This window comes from Panthera uncia, assembly GCF_023721935.1.
Source record: "Panthera uncia isolate 11264 chromosome B3 unlocalized genomic scaffold, Puncia_PCG_1.0 HiC_scaffold_1, whole genome shotgun sequence".
NCBI lineage: Eukaryota > Metazoa > Chordata > Mammalia > Carnivora > Felidae > Panthera > Panthera uncia.
In genome coordinates this window covers 3,087,810-3,108,804 of record NW_026057582.1, presented here as the reverse complement: position 1 = coordinate 3,108,804, position 20,995 = coordinate 3,087,810, and the positions used below count along the sequence as shown (strand labels likewise).

The 20,995-nt window shown below is 56.4% G+C and overlaps 1 protein-coding gene and 2 long non-coding RNA genes across 7 annotated transcripts in view; 1 reads left to right on the top strand and 2 right to left on the bottom strand.

Annotated features, from left to right (window-relative positions):
* Nucleotides 1–6,295, top strand: part of DYNC1H1 (dynein cytoplasmic 1 heavy chain 1) — a 77,236-nt gene extending 70,941 nt beyond the window's left edge. The window contains exons 68-78 of the mRNA XM_049612128.1: nt 9–132; nt 278–391; nt 1,283–1,453; nt 1,634–1,851; nt 1,946–2,049; nt 3,688–3,899; nt 4,276–4,429; nt 5,030–5,172; nt 5,289–5,457; nt 5,601–5,728; nt 5,948–6,295. Of these exons, the coding sequence (XP_049468085.1) occupies nt 9–132; nt 278–391; nt 1,283–1,453; nt 1,634–1,851; nt 1,946–2,049; nt 3,688–3,899; nt 4,276–4,429; nt 5,030–5,172; nt 5,289–5,457; nt 5,601–5,728; nt 5,948–6,076 (1,666 nt within the window). The 3' untranslated portion in view covers nt 6,077–6,295. The remainder of the gene's footprint in view (nt 1–8; nt 133–277; nt 392–1,282; nt 1,454–1,633; nt 1,852–1,945; nt 2,050–3,687; nt 3,900–4,275; nt 4,430–5,029; nt 5,173–5,288; nt 5,458–5,600; nt 5,729–5,947) is intronic.
* LOC125909163 (uncharacterized) lies at nt 974–3,622 on the bottom strand. Its single transcript, XR_007453567.1, has 2 exons — nt 2,752–3,622; nt 974–2,316 (listed from the first exon to the last, which is right to left on the bottom strand). It is a non-coding gene; the product is annotated as an uncharacterized LOC125909163 (long non-coding RNA).
* A 1,225-nt stretch (nt 6,296–7,520) lies between the features above and the next one.
* The window catches only part of LOC125909157 (uncharacterized), a 14,390-nt gene continuing 915 nt past the window's right edge, over nt 7,521–20,995 (bottom strand). For 2 of the 5 annotated variants that reach the window (XR_007453557.1, XR_007453561.1), the window contains 6 exons: nt 20,294–20,361; nt 13,105–13,164; nt 12,163–12,438; nt 11,403–11,453; nt 8,458–9,006; nt 7,521–7,624 (listed from right to left, as the gene is read on the bottom strand). This is a non-coding gene — a long non-coding RNA (uncharacterized LOC125909157). Of the gene's footprint in view, nt 7,640–8,457; nt 9,007–11,402; nt 11,454–12,162; nt 12,439–13,077; nt 13,165–20,293; nt 20,362–20,995 lie in introns of all 5 variants that reach the window. The other 3 variants (XR_007453560.1, XR_007453559.1, XR_007453558.1) reach the window with 3 other exon arrangements.

Genomic DNA, 20,995 nt, shown 5'->3' with positions numbered 1-20,995 from the left:
TCGTGCAGGTGGGTGATGTTGAAGAACGTGCACCTGGCCCCGGGGTGGTTGATGCAGCTGGAGAAGAAGCTTCACTCCCTGCAGCCGCACGCCTGCTTCCGGCTGTTCCTCACCATGGAGATTAACCCCAAGGTGTGTGCTCGGCATGTTGCTCTGAGTGCTGGTTTGCCATCTTTCTGTCCTGAAATCGTGGGGGTGTGTGTGTGTGTGTGTGTGTGTGTGTAGAGCCGAAGCACGCAGTTAACCAGGGCACTGACAGGAACAGTGTCTTCCTCAGGTGCCCGTGAACCTGCTCCGCGCAGGCCGCATCTTCGTGTTCGAGCCACCCCCGGGGGTGAAGGCCAACATGCTGAGGACATTCAGCAGCATCCCCGTCTCCCGCATTTGCAAGGTAAGCGTCCCTTTCTCCTGGTGCACTTTCTCCGGACAAGCCCAGGAGACCAGGTCCCTTCAGCAAATTCGGAAGTGGGTCCCCACGTCTCCCAGAAACACCAGAATGGCTGATAACCCTGGAAATTGTACTACTTAACTGTAGGCAAAATTCCCTTCCTGCGAACAGATTGAAAAGTATGCCTGCACGGTGTCCTGTTGTGAGGGTGTGACGGCCAGGCTCCCAGGAGAGCAGACGCCCCCAGTGCAGCTCTAACCAGAGCCCAGATTTAGGTCCGGGGTAAATGAGAATCCTGCGCTCCTGACCATGGTCCTCTGAGGCTGGGCAGTGCCCTCCGAGGCGCCAAAGACCAAGCTCGTGGGCAGGAGGAGAGGAATTCTGAAGTACTATTTCATTTTGTGCTATAATCCCCCTTTTCTGACCATTTTAGATTTGTTTTCTGTATCATTTTCTACAGTTGAATAATTTATCTTTACAGCGTTATTGGATTACATCTTAATTAACAGGAAAACTAGCACTTAATTTCTGGCAACGGTATTAGTGTTAACGGTACTGCGTCAGAAGCCCTAAAGTTCAGTGTGGTTCAGGGTGAAAAGCTCTTTTTATTTTTGAAAGAGAGACAGCACAAGCGGGGGAGGGGCAGAGAGAGAGGGAGACACAGAATCGGAAGCAGGCTCCAGGCTCTGAGCTGTCAGCACAGAGCCCGACGTGGGGCTCGAACCCACAAACTGCGAGATCACGACCTGAGCCCAAGTCGGATGCTCAATGGACTGAGCCCCCTGGGCTCCCCCAAAAAGCTCTTCTTAAAACTTTGTTAGAGAAGCTGCACTGTTTTCTTGGAAAGGATGTTGCTTTCTAAGGATTCCGTCTTTGATAACCTTCCTCACCCAGTCTCCCAATGAGCGTGCTCGCTTATACTTCCTGCTGGCCTGGTTCCACGCCATCATCCAAGAACGCTTACGATACGCACCCCTGGGGTGGTCAAAGAAGTATGAATTTGGGGAGTCTGACCTGCGGTCGGCCTGCGACACGGTAGACACGTGGCTGGATGACACGGCAAAGGCAAGTGCGGGCTGCCGTGTCAGATGGGAGGGGACGCTCGGGAGCGCGCACGGCTGTGGTGGCCGACGGTGGGGGTCGTGTTCGATGTGGGTGTGAGGAAGGACTCACCCCACCAACAGAGGGACCTGGTGTGCCGGTTCCCCTCCGACCTGCCCCACAAACCCAGCTTTCCTCACACAGGGCAGGCAGAACATCTCGCCAGACAAGATCCCGTGGTCCGCTCTGAAGACCTTGATGGCCCAGTCCATCTACGGCGGGCGGGTGGACAACGAGTTCGATCAGCGTCTGCTTAACACTTTCCTGGAGCGTCTGTTCACGACGAAGAGTTTCGATAGTGAATTTAAGCTGGCCTGCAAGGTCGACGGGCACAAAGACATTCAAATGCCCGACGGCATCAGGTACAAGCCTACCTCCTGTGGTCCAGACCCCAGCCGTGCCCGGCAGTCCCCGGCGTCACCCAGGGTGGCATTTCCCAACGTGCTGCTTTTCTAGGCGAGAGGAGTTCGTGCAGTGGGTGGAGCTGCTCCCCGACACGCAGACGCCCTCCTGGCTGGGCCTGCCCAACAACGCGGAGAGAGTCCTACTCACTACCCAGGGTGGGTACCCCACGGGCAGCCCCTTCCCTGTGCCGACCAGGTCAGGCCTCAGGCCTCGGCCTGCCCCCTCCCTCCGCTGGCCCTTCCGATCCTGGCCCCTCCTGGCTCCGTCCCTGGGGAGGCACGGGAACTGGAGTGGGTCCCAGCTGGTGCCTCCCCTGCAGTCTAGGCTCGGTTCTGGACAAAACTTGGTGTTTCGGTCAATGAGGTCTGGAAGTTACATCTAGGGCATCAGCTTACATTCAGACATGATTTCTCCTGTTTTGCCTAAAAGAGTCAAAAGGCACCTGGTATTATGTGAAGTTTTAAAACCGTTAGTTTTTATTAGGATACTCCTTAGAAGCTTTTTTTTTCTGTTTTTCCCAAGAGTATTCAAGAAATAGCTAACGCAGAGGTTTTCAAAGTATGGTTCTCAGCAGCATTAACCTCATTGGAATTTCTTAGAAATGCAGAGTCTCAGGACCTGCCTCAGACCTCCGCAGTGGGAAGTGGGGGCCCAGCCCCCTGCTCCAACAAGCCCTCCGGGCAGCTGCTGTGTCTGCAACCTTATGAACAGCTGATCTAACCCAGACTTCTCTTTATGGGAACCGGGCCCAGAAAGAACTTGTGATTTCCCCAAACTCACACAGCTAGCTGAGGGGACAGGATCAGACAGTTCCCTTCGGGCCATCTCCCCAGCTCTGCACAAGAACCCCTACTTACCAGGCTTGCTCTCTGAGGACAACTTTGAAGGCATGCCAGGCTACCCCACCCCCACGAGGTGGCAGAGGTCCTGTAAGCCACCGAGACGAGACGCTGGCCTGCTGTGCAAGTTCGAGGCCTCGGTGCAGGGCAGGTCCTGGCAGGTCCAGGGTTGGGCCCGAGTGCTCTGTTGTACGACAGCCTGTACTGAGATGAGATCACGTAGGGTATTAACACCCAGGGCACCCGCTGCGAGCCCTACTTGGCTCCCATGACGGGACTGGTTTGTAGGATTTGTCGCTCACCCTGGCTGGCCGGAATGCCCTCCCTGTCCCTGTACTAACAAGCTCCCGCCGTCACTCCAGCCTTCTGCTGGTCACACCCAGTCCCACCTTCAGGTAGCCCTGAAGGCTTGGCTGGTGCCCACCCCACATGGGAGCCCGTGCCGGCCTGTCCTCTCTGGTCCGGCCTTCAGTGCCGCTCAGGAACTGGACTTCGAGCACTCCGGGACCCCGTGAGGGCGGGGGTGAGGCCAGACTTTAACGGGATAGGGGCCGGTGTTTGAGGTGGAGCAGGGGGGCAGACGGCCCAGGGCACACGGAGTTAGCAGCGCAGCAGCCTTCCCGGCTGGCGCCTGGCATGCCCCAGAGCCCGCCCCTCTGCAGCCTCGGTCGGGGCTCTGCCAGCCTCACGGTGAGCTCCGAGTCTTTGAGCAGCCTCGCTCTCGTCTTCGGCGCTCAGGCTGCCGGTTCAGCCCCAGCAGCCGTGACCGGATGTGGCGGCAGCTTTCCACTGCATCTGCCACCTCACCTTTTGGCCCGGCCGCTTTCTGAGCTTCAGAAACGCGTCCTCACTCGTACCTCACGGGTAGACGTGTTCTGTGGCCTCTGCATTCAAATCCTTCTTCCTCTGATCTCCCGTCCCCCTCCCTCCGTCACCGGTGGGCTGGCGGCCCAGGCGTGGACATGATCAGCAAGATGCTGAAGATGCAGATGCTGGAGGACGAGGATGACCTGGCCTACGCCGAGACGGAGAAGAAGGCCAGGACGGACTCCACGTCCGACGGCCGGCCCGCCTGGATGAGGACCCTGCACACCACCGCGTCCAACTGGCTGCACCTCATCCCCCAGACGCTGAGCCACCTCAAGCGGACGGTGGAGAACATCAAGGTGCCGGCAGTGGGCGGGGCCGCCCCTTGGCGGCTGTGGCCCCGGAGGGCTGGACGGACGGAGCTCAGTGTAGTCCCAGCGGGCCCCCGGGCTCAGGTTCAGGCGAGAGGGGGCGACCCTGTGGAGCCGGCCAGAAGCGCTCTACGAGGTGGTCCGTCCGCGCACGCCGGGCCGGCGGTTCCAGGGCTCGGCCCGCGGCAGGCTTCCGGCCAGCTTCACCCGAGGCCCGGGCCCAGGGCGAGCTCAGGCGAAGCCGTGAGCTCCCGGGCTCCCCGCAGGGGACCTGGTGTGGACGGGCCTCCCTCCCACGGGAGAGGGGGCCTCTCCCGGACTCTCCCCTTCACCCTGGCCTTCCCGTGTCTTTGAACAATTTTAGGACCCCTTGTTCAGGTTCTTTGAGAGAGAAGTGAAGATGGGGGCTAAGCTACTTCAGGACGTTCGCCAGGACCTCGCGGACGTCGTCCAAGTGTGTGAAGGGAAGAAGAAGCAGACCAACTACCTGCGCACGCTCATAAACGAGCTGGTCAAAGGTACTGGCCCTCCCGGCGTGCCCCGGGGCCCGGCCCCCCACGTCCGCCTCACGGGGCACCGAGCAGGGCGCACCGGGGCCAGGTGGCTGCTGCCCTCCGGCGTCGGCAGGTCCCGCCCGGCCTCGCACACGTTGCCATCTGCACAGACCTGCCTGTGAGGGCAGCTGGGGGTCGGGCTTCGAAGGGCCCAAGAATTTGTTTTCCCTACTTGCTGGGCCCTGAACGTTCCCGAAGATCTTTACCGTCTTTAGGAAGGTGGCCACCACAGAGGAAAAGTGGGGGACGTGAAGGATACAGGGAGCGAACACCCAGATGTCTCAAGAGCCTGACCTGTCGGTGACGCCCAGCCCCTTCCGTGATGGGGGTTAGCAGCTGCGGTGTCCCTTGGGGCCACTGGGGTCCTCCATGTACACCCCGTCAGCCATACTGGACTGAGCAGGGCAGAGGTGGTGCGGGCCCAGCCAGGACAGGAGACGGTGTGGGGAGGGGGCGGGCGGAGTGCTCGCGCGCAGGCGCGGCTGGGGAAACAGGCGAGCTCTGGCAGGTCCGAGCACCTGTGCCGGGGATGTCAGAACCGAGCCTGGGTCACCTCGCTCGCAGGGATCTTGCCTCGGAGCTGGTCCCACTACACGGTGCCCGCGGGCATGACCGTCATCCAGTGGGTGGCCGACTTCAGCGAGAGGATCAAACAGCTACAGAACATCTCTCTGGCGGCTGCGTCTGGCGGCGCGAAGGAGCTGAAGGTGGGGAGCGGCTCCTAAGTGGCACGGGGGAGGGGCAGCCCCGGGACCGCTCGGGGACAGGCACAGATCCCCTGTGGCTGGTGCTCGCCGCTCACGGGGGCCCCTCCTTCCCGCAGAACATCCACGTGTGCCTGGGCGGCCTGTTCGTGCCCGAGGCCTACATCACTGCCACCAGGCAGTACGTGGCCCAGGCCAACAGCTGGTCCTTGGAGGAGCTCTGCCTGGAAGTCAACGTCACCACGTCCCAGAGTGCCACCCTCGATGCCTGCAGCTTTGGGGTCACGGGTGAGTCGGGGTCCAGGTTGGGTGCCGGTGTGGCTCCCAGTCCGTGTCTGAGGTCGCGGGAGGCAGCACGCCAGGGCCGGGCGCGGTGTCACAGATTCGGGCAGCCTTTCCCACGGGTGACAGGGCCTGACTTCTCCCCGCAGGATTGAAGCTCCAGGGGGCCACGTGCAATAACAACAAGCTGTCGCTGTCCCACGCCATCTCCACGGTCCTCCCCCTGACGCAGCTGCGCTGGCTCAAGCAGACCAACGCAGAGAGAAAGGCTAACGTGGTAAGCGGCCCCTTCCTGTCCTGGGGTTGGCAGGGGCCGTGCGCACAGCCGCGAGTGATCAGGTGCAGCCATCGCCCCCCTTCCCCCGGGGCCAGCTCGTCACTAGGACCCCAGGGCCACGCAGAGGCAAGCCGCCCCATCACCAGGGCCACTGTCCACCGTGCCCGCGGTGTCCTGCCTCTCCCGAAGCTGGCAGTAAGGCCCTGCCCTCCCCCCCAGGTGACCCTGCCCGTCTACCTGAACTTCACCCGTGCGGACCTCATCTTCACGGTCGATTTTGAGATCGCCACCAAGGAGGATCCACGTAGCTTCTACGAGCGTGGCGTCGCCGTCCTCTGCACGGAGTGAAACCCGACTCCTGGTCCCTTTTCTGTAGTAACTATTTAACGTTTCTTCGTCATTAAACCGTTCAGAAGGAGCGGACTTGTCACAGGAAAGTCGTCAGTTCGAGGTTGGAGGAAGCGGACTGGAGGCTGAGGGACGGGACGGCGGGAAGAGGAAGGACTCGGTTGTGTGCTTGGGAGGGTCCGTAGCCTGGTTTGCTCGGGAATAAAACACTAAGCGCGATCCAGCTCTCGCCTCTTCTGTCCCCCTCTCCTCCCGGCGTGGAAAGTGGGGGCCCTTTGCAGACACCAAAACAACTCCCCGTGCCTAGAGCAGTTCTGGCCATCCCGACTTAGCACCCTGCAGGCTTGGGCCTGCTCACGACCCCTCGGGTGGTTTCTGTGTCACGTGAGGGTGCCGACGCCCCCAGCCAGCCTCCACCCATCCCGTGTCTACCCCCAAACGCCCCAGGGAAGCAGCTGGTTCCCAACTGCTCGCCGTTCACACCGGACGTGATGCATGTGGGCTCCTTGTGAAACTGGGTTGAGTGCCTTATGGCAGCTCCTAGGGTTGATCAGCGACCAGCTGAGCCTGAGCACAGCCCCCCCCGCCATGACAAAAGCCTATTCTTGCTGCCGGGCCCCCCCCATGAGCAGGGCTCAACCACCAGCCGGGTAAGGAGCCGGGTCTGAGTGGGTGCCTAGGCGCCTGCCCCGGACACCGCCCCGACCTCTTCTGGGCAACTGCCAGGCTCCAAACATCCCCAGGGCTTGGCAACCAGTCTCCTCCCCACCCGGTTCTGGAATGGTCTATCAGGGATCCTGGGAAAGCCGCCTTGCAGTCCAAAGTTCTATTTGATTGAAAATTGAGGTCCATTTTAAATGTTCTTCTCTGAACCGATAAATAAGGTTTCTTAGTTTTTCTGCAGCGGTATTCCCGAACAGGGCTATAGGCTGGGACCAGGCCCAAGGACGGATGAGGGGAGCCCACAGAAAGGCCGCCATGGGCGTCTGTCCCGCCTACCTCCTCTGCCCACCCAGCACACACAGGTGACGGTCCCAAGCACGAGAGCAGCCGTGCCCTCCCGGCACAGAGCAAGTTCCTGAACAGGGAGGACCGGACGCCAGCCCTGAGCGGTAGCCGCTGCGCCTACTGGACGCCTGCTGCCCCCGAAAGCCCAGTGTGACCGTCCTGGGCCCCAGGGCCTCTGAGCCTCACCCCACTGCAAGCCCGGCCTGTGGGGGCCTCGGTGGGGGGGGAAACCCCACCTCTGGGACCACCCGCTCACCGTCCAGTCGGGAGGGTCGGGCCGAAGAGTGGCCACGGCGCTACTCCTCCTTAGCGAGCAGCGCTGGCACACAGGCCAGAGGGCCCCGGAGCCGGGACAGCGGCGCGCCTGTGCCCGGGCCGGCCCCCCGTTACCCACCTCGCACCCCGGCGCCCCGCCCACCCGCAGGAACGAGCGCTCTTCTCCTCGGGCTTCCCTTTATTGGCACTTGGGAACAGCACGGTCCTGGGGGTCCCGGGGCGTGTGGGCAGCGGCCACCCGGCACTGGCGCCAGGCTTGTTGTGCTCAGTTCATGCCTGCTGGGGAAGAAAAGGCTCAGTGAGCAAACGCCCAGAAACTGGGAAAGGGTAAGAGAGCCATAAAAGAGCCACTGCCACCCCATTGTTTTTAAGTGGCACGTCAAGAAGGGGGCGCCTGAGTGGCTCAGTCGGTTAAGCGTCCGACGTTGGCTCAGGTCATGATCTCGCAGTTCATGGGTTTGAGCCCCACGTCAGGCTCTGTGCCGACAGCTCAGAGTCCGGACCCTGCTTCAGATTCTGTCTCCTTCTCTCTCTGCCCCGGTCCCTCAAAAATAAACATTTATAAATTAAATTTAAAAAAACACGTCAAGACCATGACGGTGTCAACAGCCAAAACCAACTGCTCAGAAAACCCTTTGTGAACAGTGACAGAGGAACAGAAACGGGGACACCGGAGGCAGCTGGTCAGGGTGCCGGGTGGGCAGTTCACACCAGAATCCACCGGTGTGTCATCCTAAATATCCTTACCTTGTTGTGTCAGCAACCCCCAGAGCCCCTCCTCTGTCCACCCCATCCCCCACCCCCCTCAGCAGATGCGCCAGCAGGGAGGAGAACAACGGGTACCACGAATTCGGGTTTTTTAAAAAAATTGTTCCACCGACGCATAAATATTTAGTAAAAGTCAAGAAATGCTCGGACTCGGGAAGCGGGTTCCACGAGGGCCACACAGGACCTTTCCTCCACCGGAAACCCGTTTGTAAGCAAACAGGTGGGCACCCAGGTGTGCATTGTTTAAGACACACCAAGGGCAAGTGTTCCATTGATACGAGTCCGTCAGCGTTGGCTTTGGCCAACGGGCACCTCCTTCCCGAGCCAACTCCGCTCACCTCGGTCTAGGCCACATACTGCTTCTTCCTCTTCCTTTTCTCGGGCTCTGCGAGTAAGAGTTCCAGTTTCCTCTTGAAGAGGATGAGCTCGGGCCCCTTGTCCTTCTCACTCCCAAGTCTGGGAGGCGGCCGGGACCCTCTGGTCCTGCCCTGCGTGTGTCTGCCAGGCTCAGAGGGCTCCGCAGCAGGGAGGAGGGGACCGGCTGCCCTGGGCCACCCCTCCTCCGTCATTCTCCGGTCCTCTGGGGCTCCGGACGGCCCGGCTGGCCACCCTGGCGCCTCAGGGCGGCTGGCCTCGACAGGCCACATGTCCACGTCGTCGGCCTCCGGGAACGCAGGGCCCCAGCTGGCAGCTTTGAGGAGGCGGTCTGGGATTTTTGAGGAGAGAGGATCTTCTACGCGGACCTCTCCTGGACTCCTGGACTTCGGTGCGTGTGAAGGCACAATACAGGTCACGTCGCCCGGACAACAGGTGCTGAGACCGTAGACAGAATGGCTGGGGGTATCTTCCGAAGACTGGCCGTCGTAAGGATCTAAAAACTGACGACATCGTTTATTTCTGTCTGAGCCAATTAGCAATTTCTACCAGGGTAAAGCACCACACACTTCTCACGCGCAGAAGTTCCTCTTTCCATCACTGATGGTGGCAAATTTTGCATATCTGCCTTGCAATTGTTAAACATGCATTAGATGGGCACCCGGGTGGCTCCATCAGTTAAGCGTCCGACTCGATTTTGGCCCAGGTCATGATCTCACAGTTTGAGTTCGAGCACCGCGTCGGGCTCTGCGCTGAGGGACTTTGTCTCTCCCTCTCTCTGCCCCTTCCCTACTCGATCTCTCTCTCAAAATAAATAAACTTAAAAAAAAAATAAGTAATAGGGGCACCTGGGTGGCTCAGCCGGTTAAGCATCTGACTTTGGCCCAGATCATGATCTCTCGGTTCACAGGTTTGAGCCCTGCCTTGGGGTCTGTGCTGACAGCACGGAGCCTGCTTGGAATCCTCTGTCCCCCTCTCTCTCTGCCCCTCCCCAGCTGGCACTCACTCTCAAAAATAAACATTAAAAAAATAAAAAATTGGGGCGCCCGGGTGGCTCAGTCAGTTAAGCATCTGACTTCAGCTCAGGTCATGATCTCACAGTTCGTGGGTTCAAGCCCCATGTCAGGCTCTGTGCTGACAGCTCAGAGCCTGGCACCTGCTTCAGATTCTGTGTCCCTCTCTCTTTGCCCCTCCCCTGCTCGCTCGCTTTCTCTGAAAAATAAACATTAAAAAATTTTTTTTAAATAAAAAATGCATTAGACAGATACCCCATAGCATCCAAAAGGCCTGAGGGTCCACCATCACTGGGGGCCCAATCTGAGCCCCATAACTGAAAGCCCTTATCCCAGTGCCGTGCACAGGCCGGTCCACACCACCAGGGGCCCGGGAGGGCGCTGTCTGAGCTCACTTCCTCCCAGAGTCCTGTTCCTGGCCTGCCTCCCTCAGGCTCCCTGACCAAGGGGTGCAGACACGTGCCCCTCACCACCCACCACCCCCGCACGAAGGGCTGTCCAAGGCGGCCCAAAGAGGTTGAGATGAGCATTTAAGTCCAGTGGTCACGGTTTTCAAAGGTGCCCGTGCTCTGTCCTCAAAGGCCACATGTGCAGGTCAGCAGCTGGCCGCCTCTTTGTGACCGCTGGCTCAGGGGGCCTTGGAACTCTCTGGATCCCTTATCACACGGCTCCACTGCGTGTACCCAACCTCGTACCCGAATTCCTTGACCCGAATTTCCTATTTCTGACCTGACCTCGTACCCGAATTTCCTATTCCTTACTCTAGCTTTTTACCCTCCTGCCGAAGCGGCTCTGGCAGCAAGGGTCTCCAGGAAAGTCTAAGGCCCCGCGACTGACCGTCGTCACTTCCCCCGCTGACAGTGGGGAGCTGCACCCCTGGTAACTCCCAGCGCCGCGCTGACCACCCCCCCTCCCAGCTACGCCAGGGCCCCGTGGGGACCGGTGAGGTGTTCCCCTCTCACTGACCACGCACGGGGCTTCAGTCACACCCTGAGAAAAGGCCCCGGGGCTGAGCCAATGCAGGGACCCCCGTGGGGTCATCTCACCTGGGTGGTGAAAACCTCCCGAGAGAGCTCATTTCTTCTGTGGACAGTCAACGCTGTTACGGAGTCCCCAAAACAGGGAATAAAAATAGCTAACAGCATAGTCTGTAGGCAACGGTAATCATTTCAGATTCAGAGACCGCTCAGAACTGTTGGGAGTTCACAAAGTCGGCATCGTGGGACCCCCCCACGATGGCCTCAAGGCCCAGGCCCGAGGGGGTACCCGTGTGGGGGAGGCTAACGGTCTCGGCCTGCAAATCAGCCAACAGCATCCATACTTAGAAACCAGGGGATGCCGGGATAGGACGTTTATCCCCTGGCTAGAATGGTTTGGGTCAGAACGGCAGGACAGCATGACCTGGTGCCTCAAAGCACCATGAGACCAAATATTCACCATCCCCGAACTGATCATGGAGATTGATTTTAATTTCGATTGAATTTAATCTACCCCAGCCGGTAGAATGTGCCACTCTTGATCTCCAGGATGTGAGTTCGAGCCCCATGCCGGGGGTAGAGATTAATTAATTTTGAGATTGCAATTACTCAAACTTATGGCCTTGTCAATCTTCCAGGGGAAACTACTTTGAGTCTTTTTCTTACTTTAATGTTTTGGGAGGGGGGGAGAAAAAAAAGGAAACATCCATTTAAATATCAAAGTGAAGCTCCTCCTCAAATATAGTAACTCCATTCTTAACCAGAAAAGGGCACACACAGCAGGTCCCAAACCACTCTCCTTGCAAAGGCCTCCTTGAAGGGTCGGCCCGTGGCTGGTTCTGGGGACTTGGATTCGGGGAGGGCTCCACCGTCCTCTAAGTGAGGCTGCTGGCCCATTCTACCACCTACCTCTCTCCAGATACCTTCAATTAAGTCCATGTGATTCTTTTTGTGATTGGCCTGGGGAAATTTAAAGAGACAAAGACAGACGGTAATCCTTTCGATGAAGGCAGGCGGACAGCAGCTCAGCGTTCAAGAGCAAGGGGCAGAGAGAACCCACGCCCGCGGCTCCCGCCACACCGGACACTCGGCGGATGGCGGCCCCCGGGGTGGACGAGAAGGACTTCCCTGGTCTGAGGGACTAAAATGCAAACGTGGGCCGCCATGAATAGGAAGAGTAGAACCAGGAATGTGGCAAGAGGGCGAATTCAGCAGCTGGATTTAATCGGGGAGAGAGAACCCTGGAACTTATTCTAAACCCAAAGCCAGAAGATCATGGAAGATACGAGACCATCCGTCCTAACCCCTTCCTTTACAGATGAGGCCCAGACAACAGCCAGGCCTTGCTTGCTCAGGGTCCCTCGAAGAACCCGGGGCTGGCACCAGATATTCTAGAACCCTCCTTGCTAATCCCAGGCTGCTGGGAGAAAGCAGCTCTTGCTTTTTCTCATCAATAGACAGACTCCCAAAGGACAGGAGATTGAACACCCCTGCTCTTGAGAAGAGAAGCCCCGTAAAGATGTTACCAAGAACCGCTGAGAATACCATTTCCACAGAGGGTACGGGCCCAGAGCAAGGGTTCCTGGTCTGGGGCACACGGGGTCTCCCACCCTCCCCGCCCTGCCCCCATGTCCACTAGGAGGGGAGGGGGCGGCGAGCAGGAGATCACCTTGAAGCGACGGGGTCTGTTCCTCCACCTCTTCTGGAAGCCGGCCCTGGTGCTAGCAAACGCTGCCCTGATGCAGGCGGGCCGGCCGGACCTCAGACCAGCCATGGCCGGGGCCGCTCAGGGGGTGCTTTTCACTTCGCTACAAAACATCAAGTTCACAGGGACGAAGCACAGGTCACTGGTTGCTGGGGGCGGGTGAGGGCTTGGCCGCAATAGGGCAAGAGGGAACCTTCCGGAGCTGTGGGACTGTGTGCCTTGGCTGTGATGGCGGTCGCTCTGTAGGACGCATTTGTCAGAGTCAGAGCTGCGTCCCAACGGGGCTGGGTTTCACCGTGGGTGCGACCTCCCCAAGACAGATCTACAGTTTTCCGAAAGCGTTTTAGGGAACCCGCGGGCAGCTGGCGGCGGGGAGTGTAGCCCGTGGGCTTCGCCTCTGTGAGGGGAAAGCCCCTTTGCCCCGAGAAGCTCGGTCTTAACAAGCTCATTGGAAATGTCACACATTCAGTATGGAAACCAATTTGACAATAAATTTCATATTTAAAAAAAAAGAAACAAAAAAAAGAATATCTTATTTTACGAGGAAAATATATTCTTTGAGGCTTTCATTTTTATTACGCTAACTACTATCAACAATTTCAATTTCTTTTGAAATAAAGCACAGATAAATCTAGGGGAAAAAAAAGGAAATGTCACACATTCATGGACACTGAAAGTTCTAGACTGTTGAGGGGGGGCACCCACTCAGCTCAAATGTCTTCCCCCTTTAACAGATGAAGAACGTGAGCCCGGGATGGGGACTGACCCACCCGAGTCCGAGAGCTTTTCCCAAGTGTGAGGTTGTTAAAAAAACAACTTTTTAAAAAAACAACAGGCACCCAAAGAAGAGCGAGAACAGCAAAAAACAAAACAACTTACCAAGAGCACGAGGGGCTGCAAACCTACCTCCGCGGAGTCTCATGTCCCTCGCTTTCAAGAGTCCTTGCGGGAAGGCACCGCCAGGCCCTGAGGGGAGGCGCCACAGTCACCACGCGCACGCCTACCTCCCGCTTCCCAAAGTGGGCTCCGTGGCACACCAGTTCCGGGCCAAGGTCAGAGGAACAGGAAAGGATAAAAACAGACCCTAGAGCACAAGCACATTAGCATCTTCAAGGCTAGAACGGTTCCCAGCAAAAATCAATTTCTTTAAGGGGCGTCTGGGTGGCTCCGTCGGTTGAGCGTCCGACTTCAGCTCGGGTCATGGTCTCGCAGTTGGTGAGTTCGAGCCCCGTGTTGGGCTCTGTGCTAACAAACAGCTCGGAGCCTGGAGCCTGCTTCAGATTCTGTATCTCTCTCTCTCTCTCTCCCCCTCCCCTGCTCATGCTCTGCCTCTCAAAAATAAATGTTAAATATTTTTAAAAAATCAATTTCTTTATTAACTGAAGTCCGTCTGGACTTCCTTCAGATGTCATTAGTTTTCTCCTCGCCTCCTATTTCTGCCCCCGGGTCCCACCCAGGACACTACATTCCACTCAGTGGCCACATCCTCTTAGGCCCCTCTCGGCTGTGACAGCGCCTCAGGCTCTCCTCGCTTTTGATGACCTGGACGGTTCTGAGGACCGTCTTGTAAGATGTCCCCCCACTGGGATGCGGCTGACGTTTTTCTTCCGAAATCACTAGGACTGTGGATTTGGGGAGGCCGCCCACAGAGGGGCAGTGCCCTCATCGCACGGGTGTCACCATCAAGTTTTACAGGGGACCTCGCCGTGGCCACCTGGCTGGCACGGCACCTGTCGGGTTTCTCCCTCCCGGCCCTCCTGGGACACGGTCACGCCGGCCACCACACTCAACGACTGGAGATTTATGCCCCCGCACAGACAGGGAGCGTCTACGGAGCTCCCTCCGCGTGGGAGATTTTTCTACCTGCTTATCGATTTACTTAACCACCCGTGGCAGTGTGGGTTCACGCTTATTTTACACTTGGGTTATAATAAACACGACTTCATTTTTGGGGTGCAAGAGTATGTGACTCTTGGTCTCGGGGTTGTGAGTTCCGGCCCCACGTTCAGCGTAGAGATTACTGAAAAAACTAAAACATTTAAAAATAATAACTACATACATGCTACGCGATTTAGTCCCGTTTTGGCCGGAACTCGTTCCGTTGACTCCCGTGTCCCTGTGACATGTCCAAAGCAACGTAACTTTGAACTCCGAAGGAACACGTCCTGTTTCTCAGTGCTCTCTCCAGGCCAAGTGCAGATAAAAGTACGAAAAAAGTGAAATTATAACAAGTAGAGGAACCAGACCCCTCTTTCCTCCTCGCTTTCTCTGACGGAGGTACAGGCCAGGGTCAGTGCCAACCCCACGTTTTCTAGACCAGCTGGTTGGCACCGTGTTAAAGGGCTTCTTACGTACTTTTTAACGAAAAGGTATTTCATGCACGTGGTTAAAAAAAAAACAACCACCATTAAACATTATACAATAAATACACGAGGTCCCCCAGATGCTGACTGTGGGCCACCCTGTGCGTCCCCAGGACGTGCAGAGTGGATCCACATGCAGGCTTTTTTTTTTTTTTTTTAATGTCTACATATTTATTGAGAGAGAGAGAGAGAGAGAGACAGAAAGAAACGTGGGGGAGGGGCAGAGAGAGAAAGGAGAGAATCTTAAGCAGGTTCCACGCTCAGTGGGGAGCCCGATGTGGGTGGGGCTCAATCTCGACCCTGGGATCACGACCTGAGCCGGAATCAAGAGTCAGCCGCTCAACTGACCGAGCCACCCAGGCGCCCCCACGCGGGCTCCTTTCTACGCACTTGTCCACGTGGCGGGGCAGGACTCTATCTCGTGATCTGTCCACAGGGTGTAAGGGCTATGAGGCTCGGCCCTTTACCTCAAGGGCTGCCGCTGCCTGTCCCCCCACAGCTCCCGGGGGTGGGGGAAGCTCATGATTTCAGGGGAGCACGTGAGGCCTAAGGCAGGCTGACAGTGCTGGGCTTGTCCTAAAAAAGGCCTTCCCGCCGGGAAGCTGCGAGAACGTCAGCCCGTCCCCTTGGGCTGCATGTTTGAAAATCTGATGAAGAGTTGAGAAGTCATCACCTCTGCCCTGAGAGCCACCAAATCCCTACCTTCGAGCGAGTCCTGGGTGTTAAGCTCTAACCCTCAGTGCCGCTGCCCACCCTGCATCTGCCCAGCCACACGCGCCCACTCGCGTGCACGCACGAGCACCTGCACCCACGTCCCTGGCCCCGAGGCCCCACCCCCGCCTCTGGTGACCCTGGTCTCCACCTCCCGGCTCCGCACGTCCGGGCCTCGCCGGGATCTCTGACAGGTTCTCCCAACTTATTTGTCCAAGGTCAGCCGGCTGACCTTCCCCGAACCTGCCCCACCGCAGCCCTCCAGGCTCGGCACAGGCCGCTCTGCCGATCTTGCTGCTCAAGCTACAGTCTTCCCGTCGCCCCGACCCGTTGCCTTCCAAACCCCGCGTCCCGTTCATCAGCCAGCTTCCAGATGAGCCCAGAATCCCATTGCTTCTCCCCACGTTCTCGCCCCAGAGCCACGCTGTTAGAGCTTGGCTGGCATCACACAGTATCCCTCCTGCCCCCTGCGGCCTCCCGGTCCCTCCCAGCTCCGCTTGTCCACCCCTCCACGGCTGGCGGTCCCCCCTCACGGGCTGAGCCCCTCGCTTCGAACCCGTCTTTCCGCTGAGGCCCCCCTCCCACGAGGCCTCGCTAGAGGCCCCCCAGCTCACATCCCAACCTCCCGCTCACGCCGCCTCTTCTCACGCAGGCGCACAACACCCACCACTGCATTTTTCTCCCTGGTCCCGGTCACTCTGGCAATCTCCGTGCCCTCCTGCTCTCTCTCTGGGATCGGCAGCCCCTTTCAACCGACTCGAACTCCGTCACCTGGACTTTTTGCTTCTCCGTCCACAGCCGTGTCCCCAGAGCCTGGCACAGCACTGACCACGGGGCCGATGCTCAACAGGTACTTCCTGGAGGCCTGTGTGCGTGCACGTCCCACAGACCCCCTCATCCGCTACGTCCCCGGCCAAGCGCATATTTTTAAATATCCGGTGGTCATGGACAATTTTACTTTTTAAAATTTATTTTAATGTTTATTTATTTTTGAGAGACAGAGAGCTAGCAGGGGAGGGGCAGAGAGAGAGGGAGACCCAGAATCCGAAGCAGGCTCCAGGCTCCGAGCCGTCAGCACAGAGCCTCACGTGGGGCCTGAACTCAGGAACCGTGAGATCATGACCTGAGCCGGAGTCGGCCGCTCAACTGACTGAGCCCCCCGGCGCCCAGCGGTGCATTTTCCTCCAAGAGGTGTCCCTGCTTCTGAGGTCTCCAGTGTAGCTACACTGACACCACCACCCACTAAGACCTGCCACCCTGTCCCAGGCCAGACAGCAGCTCCCATTTGCCAACTGCCAGATGGCTAAGAGTCAACGTGGTAATTTGACATGTGCTACAAATTGAACGCTTGGCCAATTTTCCTAACAAAGCTTTACAATTTTTGCTTTATAAATAGAACGTTTTAGTGTACTAATAAAACACTGGATAATAAAGAGCAAAGGGGTGGCTGGGCGGCTCAGTCGGTTGAGCGGCCGACTTCGGCCCAGGTCATGATCTCGAGGTTTGTGGGTTCGAGCCCCGTGTCGGGCTCTGTGCTGACAGCTTGGAGCCTGGAGCCTGCTTCGGATTCTCTGTCTCCCTCTCTCTCTGCCCCTCCCCTGCCTGTGCTCTCTCTCAAAAATAAACATTTTAAAATTTTTAAATAAATAAAAATTTTTTAATGAATGAATGAATGAATGAAGAGCCATTTTTACATTTTTCTAATCACAAGGTTAAATGCTGGCCAACAAGGCAGGAAGAAGAAAAAAAATGATGGGCCAAGACCTCCCCCAAACAATCCAAAGCCCCAGAGACTAGGGTGACCTCCTCTGGGAGGGGGGGCAGGAGAGGGGGCGGTCCAGGCCCAGGACTCCTTAACCTTAGCTTCAAGCTCCATGGGACCTGTCCCGAGCCCCTTGTCACTCCGCCCCTGGAGCCACGTCCAGGAAGCGTGGCCCTGGGGGGTCAGGCCCACTCCCTAGCTGAATGAAGCTGGGTCTGATGGTTCCTGCCTGGAGTCCAGGAGCAGGGGCTACAAACGCAAGGTGAGGTCCAGACAGCCAGCTCCCAAGCGGGGGGCCTACGGGCAGACACGCCGGTCTGCAAGAAGGAGGAACAGAACACACGCAAGATGATCTTTCGGCCAAGAGGAGTTCCGCGAGTGTACTCTCAAGATGTAGGAAAAAGGAGGAAAAATTACAGTGAGGCCTCATCCACCACCATCAAGAGGCACAGTGGGGTCATCAGAATTCGGACCGGGTTTGTTCTAAGTTGGCCACTAAGTTGATCTCAGTACTGAAGTAAATTTTGCTTTTCTGCTTTAAAGGAAAAGCACATTTTAAAAGTTGTCTCTCAGGGCGCCTGGGTGGCTCAGTCAACGGTTAAGCGGCTGACTTTGGCTCAGGTCATGATCTCGCCATCTGTGAGTTCGAGCCCCGCGTGGGGCTCGGTGCTGACAGCCCGGAGCCTGGAGCCTGTTTCAGATTCTGTGTCTCCCTCTCTCTGACCCTCCCCCGTTCATGCTCTGTCTCTCTCAAAAATAAATAAACGTTAAAAAAAAAAAAAAAATTAAATAAATAAATAAATAAATCAAAAATAATAAAAGTTGTCTCTTGGGGCATGTGGGTGGCTCAGTCGGTAAAGCGTCCAACTTTGGCTCAGGTCACAATCTCATTCTTTGTGGTTTCGAGCCCTGCGTCGGGCTCTGGGCTAATAGCTTGAGCCTGGAGCCTGCTTGAAATTCTGTGTCTCCCTCTCGCTCTGACCTCACCCCGTTCACGCTCTGTCTCTCTCTCTCTCTCAAAAATAAATAAACGTTTAAAAATTTTTAAGTTATCTCTTAACAATATTCATTAATATCAACAGTTCTAGTTCAAGAACAGGCACCCTTTCCTTGCAATAAAATTTGTTCTGAAAGAATCCTCAAACTCCACATCCCCAAAAGTGATTATTTTTTTTAATGTTTATTTATATTTGAGAGACAGAGAGAGACAGAGCATGAGTAGGGGAGGAGCAGAGAGAGAGGGAGACAGAATCCGAAGCAGGTTCCAGGCTCTGAACTGCCAGCACAGGGCCTGTTGTGGGGCTCGAACCCACAAACTGTGAGATCATGACCTGGGCCGAAGTCAGATGCTTAATCAACCTAGCCACCCAGGTGCCCCATCCCCAAAGTGGTTTCTAGGCAGATTGGCTTTATTCGGGTGCAGATAGGCAGTGGTAACATGGTCTATCATTTCACAGGAAGCTCTGCCTTCATTTTCTACCTGCTTGAAAGAAACTAAGATCCGGTCCAGACTCCAAACATCTGAGCCCCCCTTCCTGGCCCAGGAACCTGGGAGAGCAGGAAGCTGTTGAGGGTTGCTCTTCAGAGTATAAACACCACTACCCCCAAAACATACACATACACACACTCTATGTCCCTTTTTTCTACATTTATTTATTTATTTTGGTGGGGGAGGGGCACAGAGAGGGAGAGAAAGAATCCCAGGCAGGCTCCATGTTTTTAGCAGAGCCCATGAGACCGTGACCTGAGCCAAAACCATGAGCTGGACACTTAACCGACCAAGCCCCTCAGGCGGCCCCCACACTCTACGTCCTTTAGACACATGCCTGTTAGGCGTAGCTTCGTTATCTCCATACACAAGTCCCTGGGCCAGGGTCAGTGCTCAGGAAATATTCACTCAAGTGTAATAGTCTCAAGTGCAGTCAGAGGAGTCTCTGGGTGGCTCAGTTGGTTAAGGGTCCGACTTCAACCCAGGTCATGATCGTTGGGGAGTTCGAGCCCCGCACTAGGCTCTCTGCGGTCAGCACAGAGCCTGCTTCAGATCCTCTGTCCCCCTCCCCTCTCTCAAAAATATTTGAAAAAAAATTTTTAATAACAAAAGAATTTAAAAAAAAGAAAGTGAAGTCAGAGACTGAAAATTATCCTCCTTACCTACCTGCAGGTCCTACCCTTTAAATGATGGGGTGGGGGGTGGGGGCATGAGGGTCTGTACTTTGGTACACAAATCACAGAGGTGTTCTTTTTTTAATGTTTTTTTAAACTTTTTTTTAACGTTTATTTTTATTTATTTTTGAGACAGAGAGAGACAGAGCATGAATGGGGGAGGGTCAGAGAGGAGACACAGAATCTGAAACAGGCTCCAGGCTCCGAGCTGTCAGCACAGAGCCTGATGCGGGGCTTGAACTCACGGACCGCGAGATCATGACCTGAGCCGAAGTCGGCCGCTTAACTGACTGAACCACCCAGGCGCCCTTTTTTTAACTTTTTTAAATGATTGATTTTTGAGACAGGAAGAGACAGAGCATGAGCAGGGGAGCGGCAGAGAGAGAGGGAGACACAGAATCCAAAGCAGGCTCCAGGCTTCGAGCTGTCAGCACAGAGCCCGACGCGGGGCTCGAACTCATGGATGGTGAGATCCTGACCTGAACCGAAGTCGGACGCTTAACCGACTGAGCGGTTATGCTCAATATTTACTTATTTTTGAGAGAGTGCAACTGGGAGGGGGGGCGGGGGGGGGGCAGAGAAAGAGGGGGACAGAGGATCCCAAGCAAGCCCTGCACTGACAGCAGCGAGCCCAATGCAGGGCTTGAACTCACAAACCGCAAGATCAAGACGCTCAACCAGCTGAGTCACCCAGGTGCCCCGGGGTTGGTTTTTTTTTCCCTTTTCCCCTCCCTCAGTGTTAGATTTTATGATGGACACCTTCCTACCAGACTTGATATTATTTTCGCCACTTTTTCGTGCAATTATTCCAAGCTGTAATAAAAAGGAAAGACAGTGGATTTTTTTTTTTCACATTCCTTATGCCAACTGAAAAAAAGGCGAAAACTTGTAACTCCAGGGCACCTGGCTGGCTCAGTCCATGAAGCATGCGACTCTTGCTCTTGGGGTCATGAGTGCAAGCCTCACGTTAAGCACCAAGATTACTTAAAAAAAAAAAAATCTCAATTCCCATTCCAGACAATGTTGACCAAGCTTTAAAGGGGGGAGGGGAGGGGGAGGACACAAACGTTTCAGATGAAGCCAATTCTCACTTTACCTTGTATCTGTGAGTCAACCTCCCCAAAGCACCTGGGCTTGTATCAGAATCCATGAGATCACCAAGTTCTACGGCCAAAATAAGAACAGCTATTCAGACTGAAGGAATTCACAGAATTCCTGGTCCTGGAGCACAGGACCTCGGGATTTTATTTCTTATTTTAAATCAGGTTGCCCTCGAGGAAATTACGGGTTAAGATAACATTTTGGAGAAATCCTGTGTAGCTTTGCAGACGAACCCCAGGGTAATTCCCAGGTGTCCTAGAATTTTCCTGTGGGTTTGCAGGGGGAGGGGAACATGTCCACCAAGCTGTTTCATGTGTGAGGGCAAAGCAGGGTCAGCCCGGGCCACCCTCCCACCCTGACCCTGACCCTGACCCTGGGCAGAGATGGCCCAGCGCCCACCGGCCCCCACCCCTCCCCACATTGGAGGAAGGCTGGAGGCACCCCTTCTTAACCCCTCACAGGTCACGCCTGGGGGAAATGGAGGTCCCCCCCCACCTCCGTCCTCACCACACACTAGGCTCTCACTGCCCTGCAGGCCTGACTCCTGGAAGACTGGCTGCCCCTCCATAAGGGGAAAAAGGGGGGGTCTCCAAGGCAAGGACTCCAGACCCAGGCGGTGGGGCACCAACCCCCCAGGGAAGGCTGTCCTCACTCCCACGGCCCCCCCCCCCCCCCCCCCCCCCCCCCCCCCCCCCCC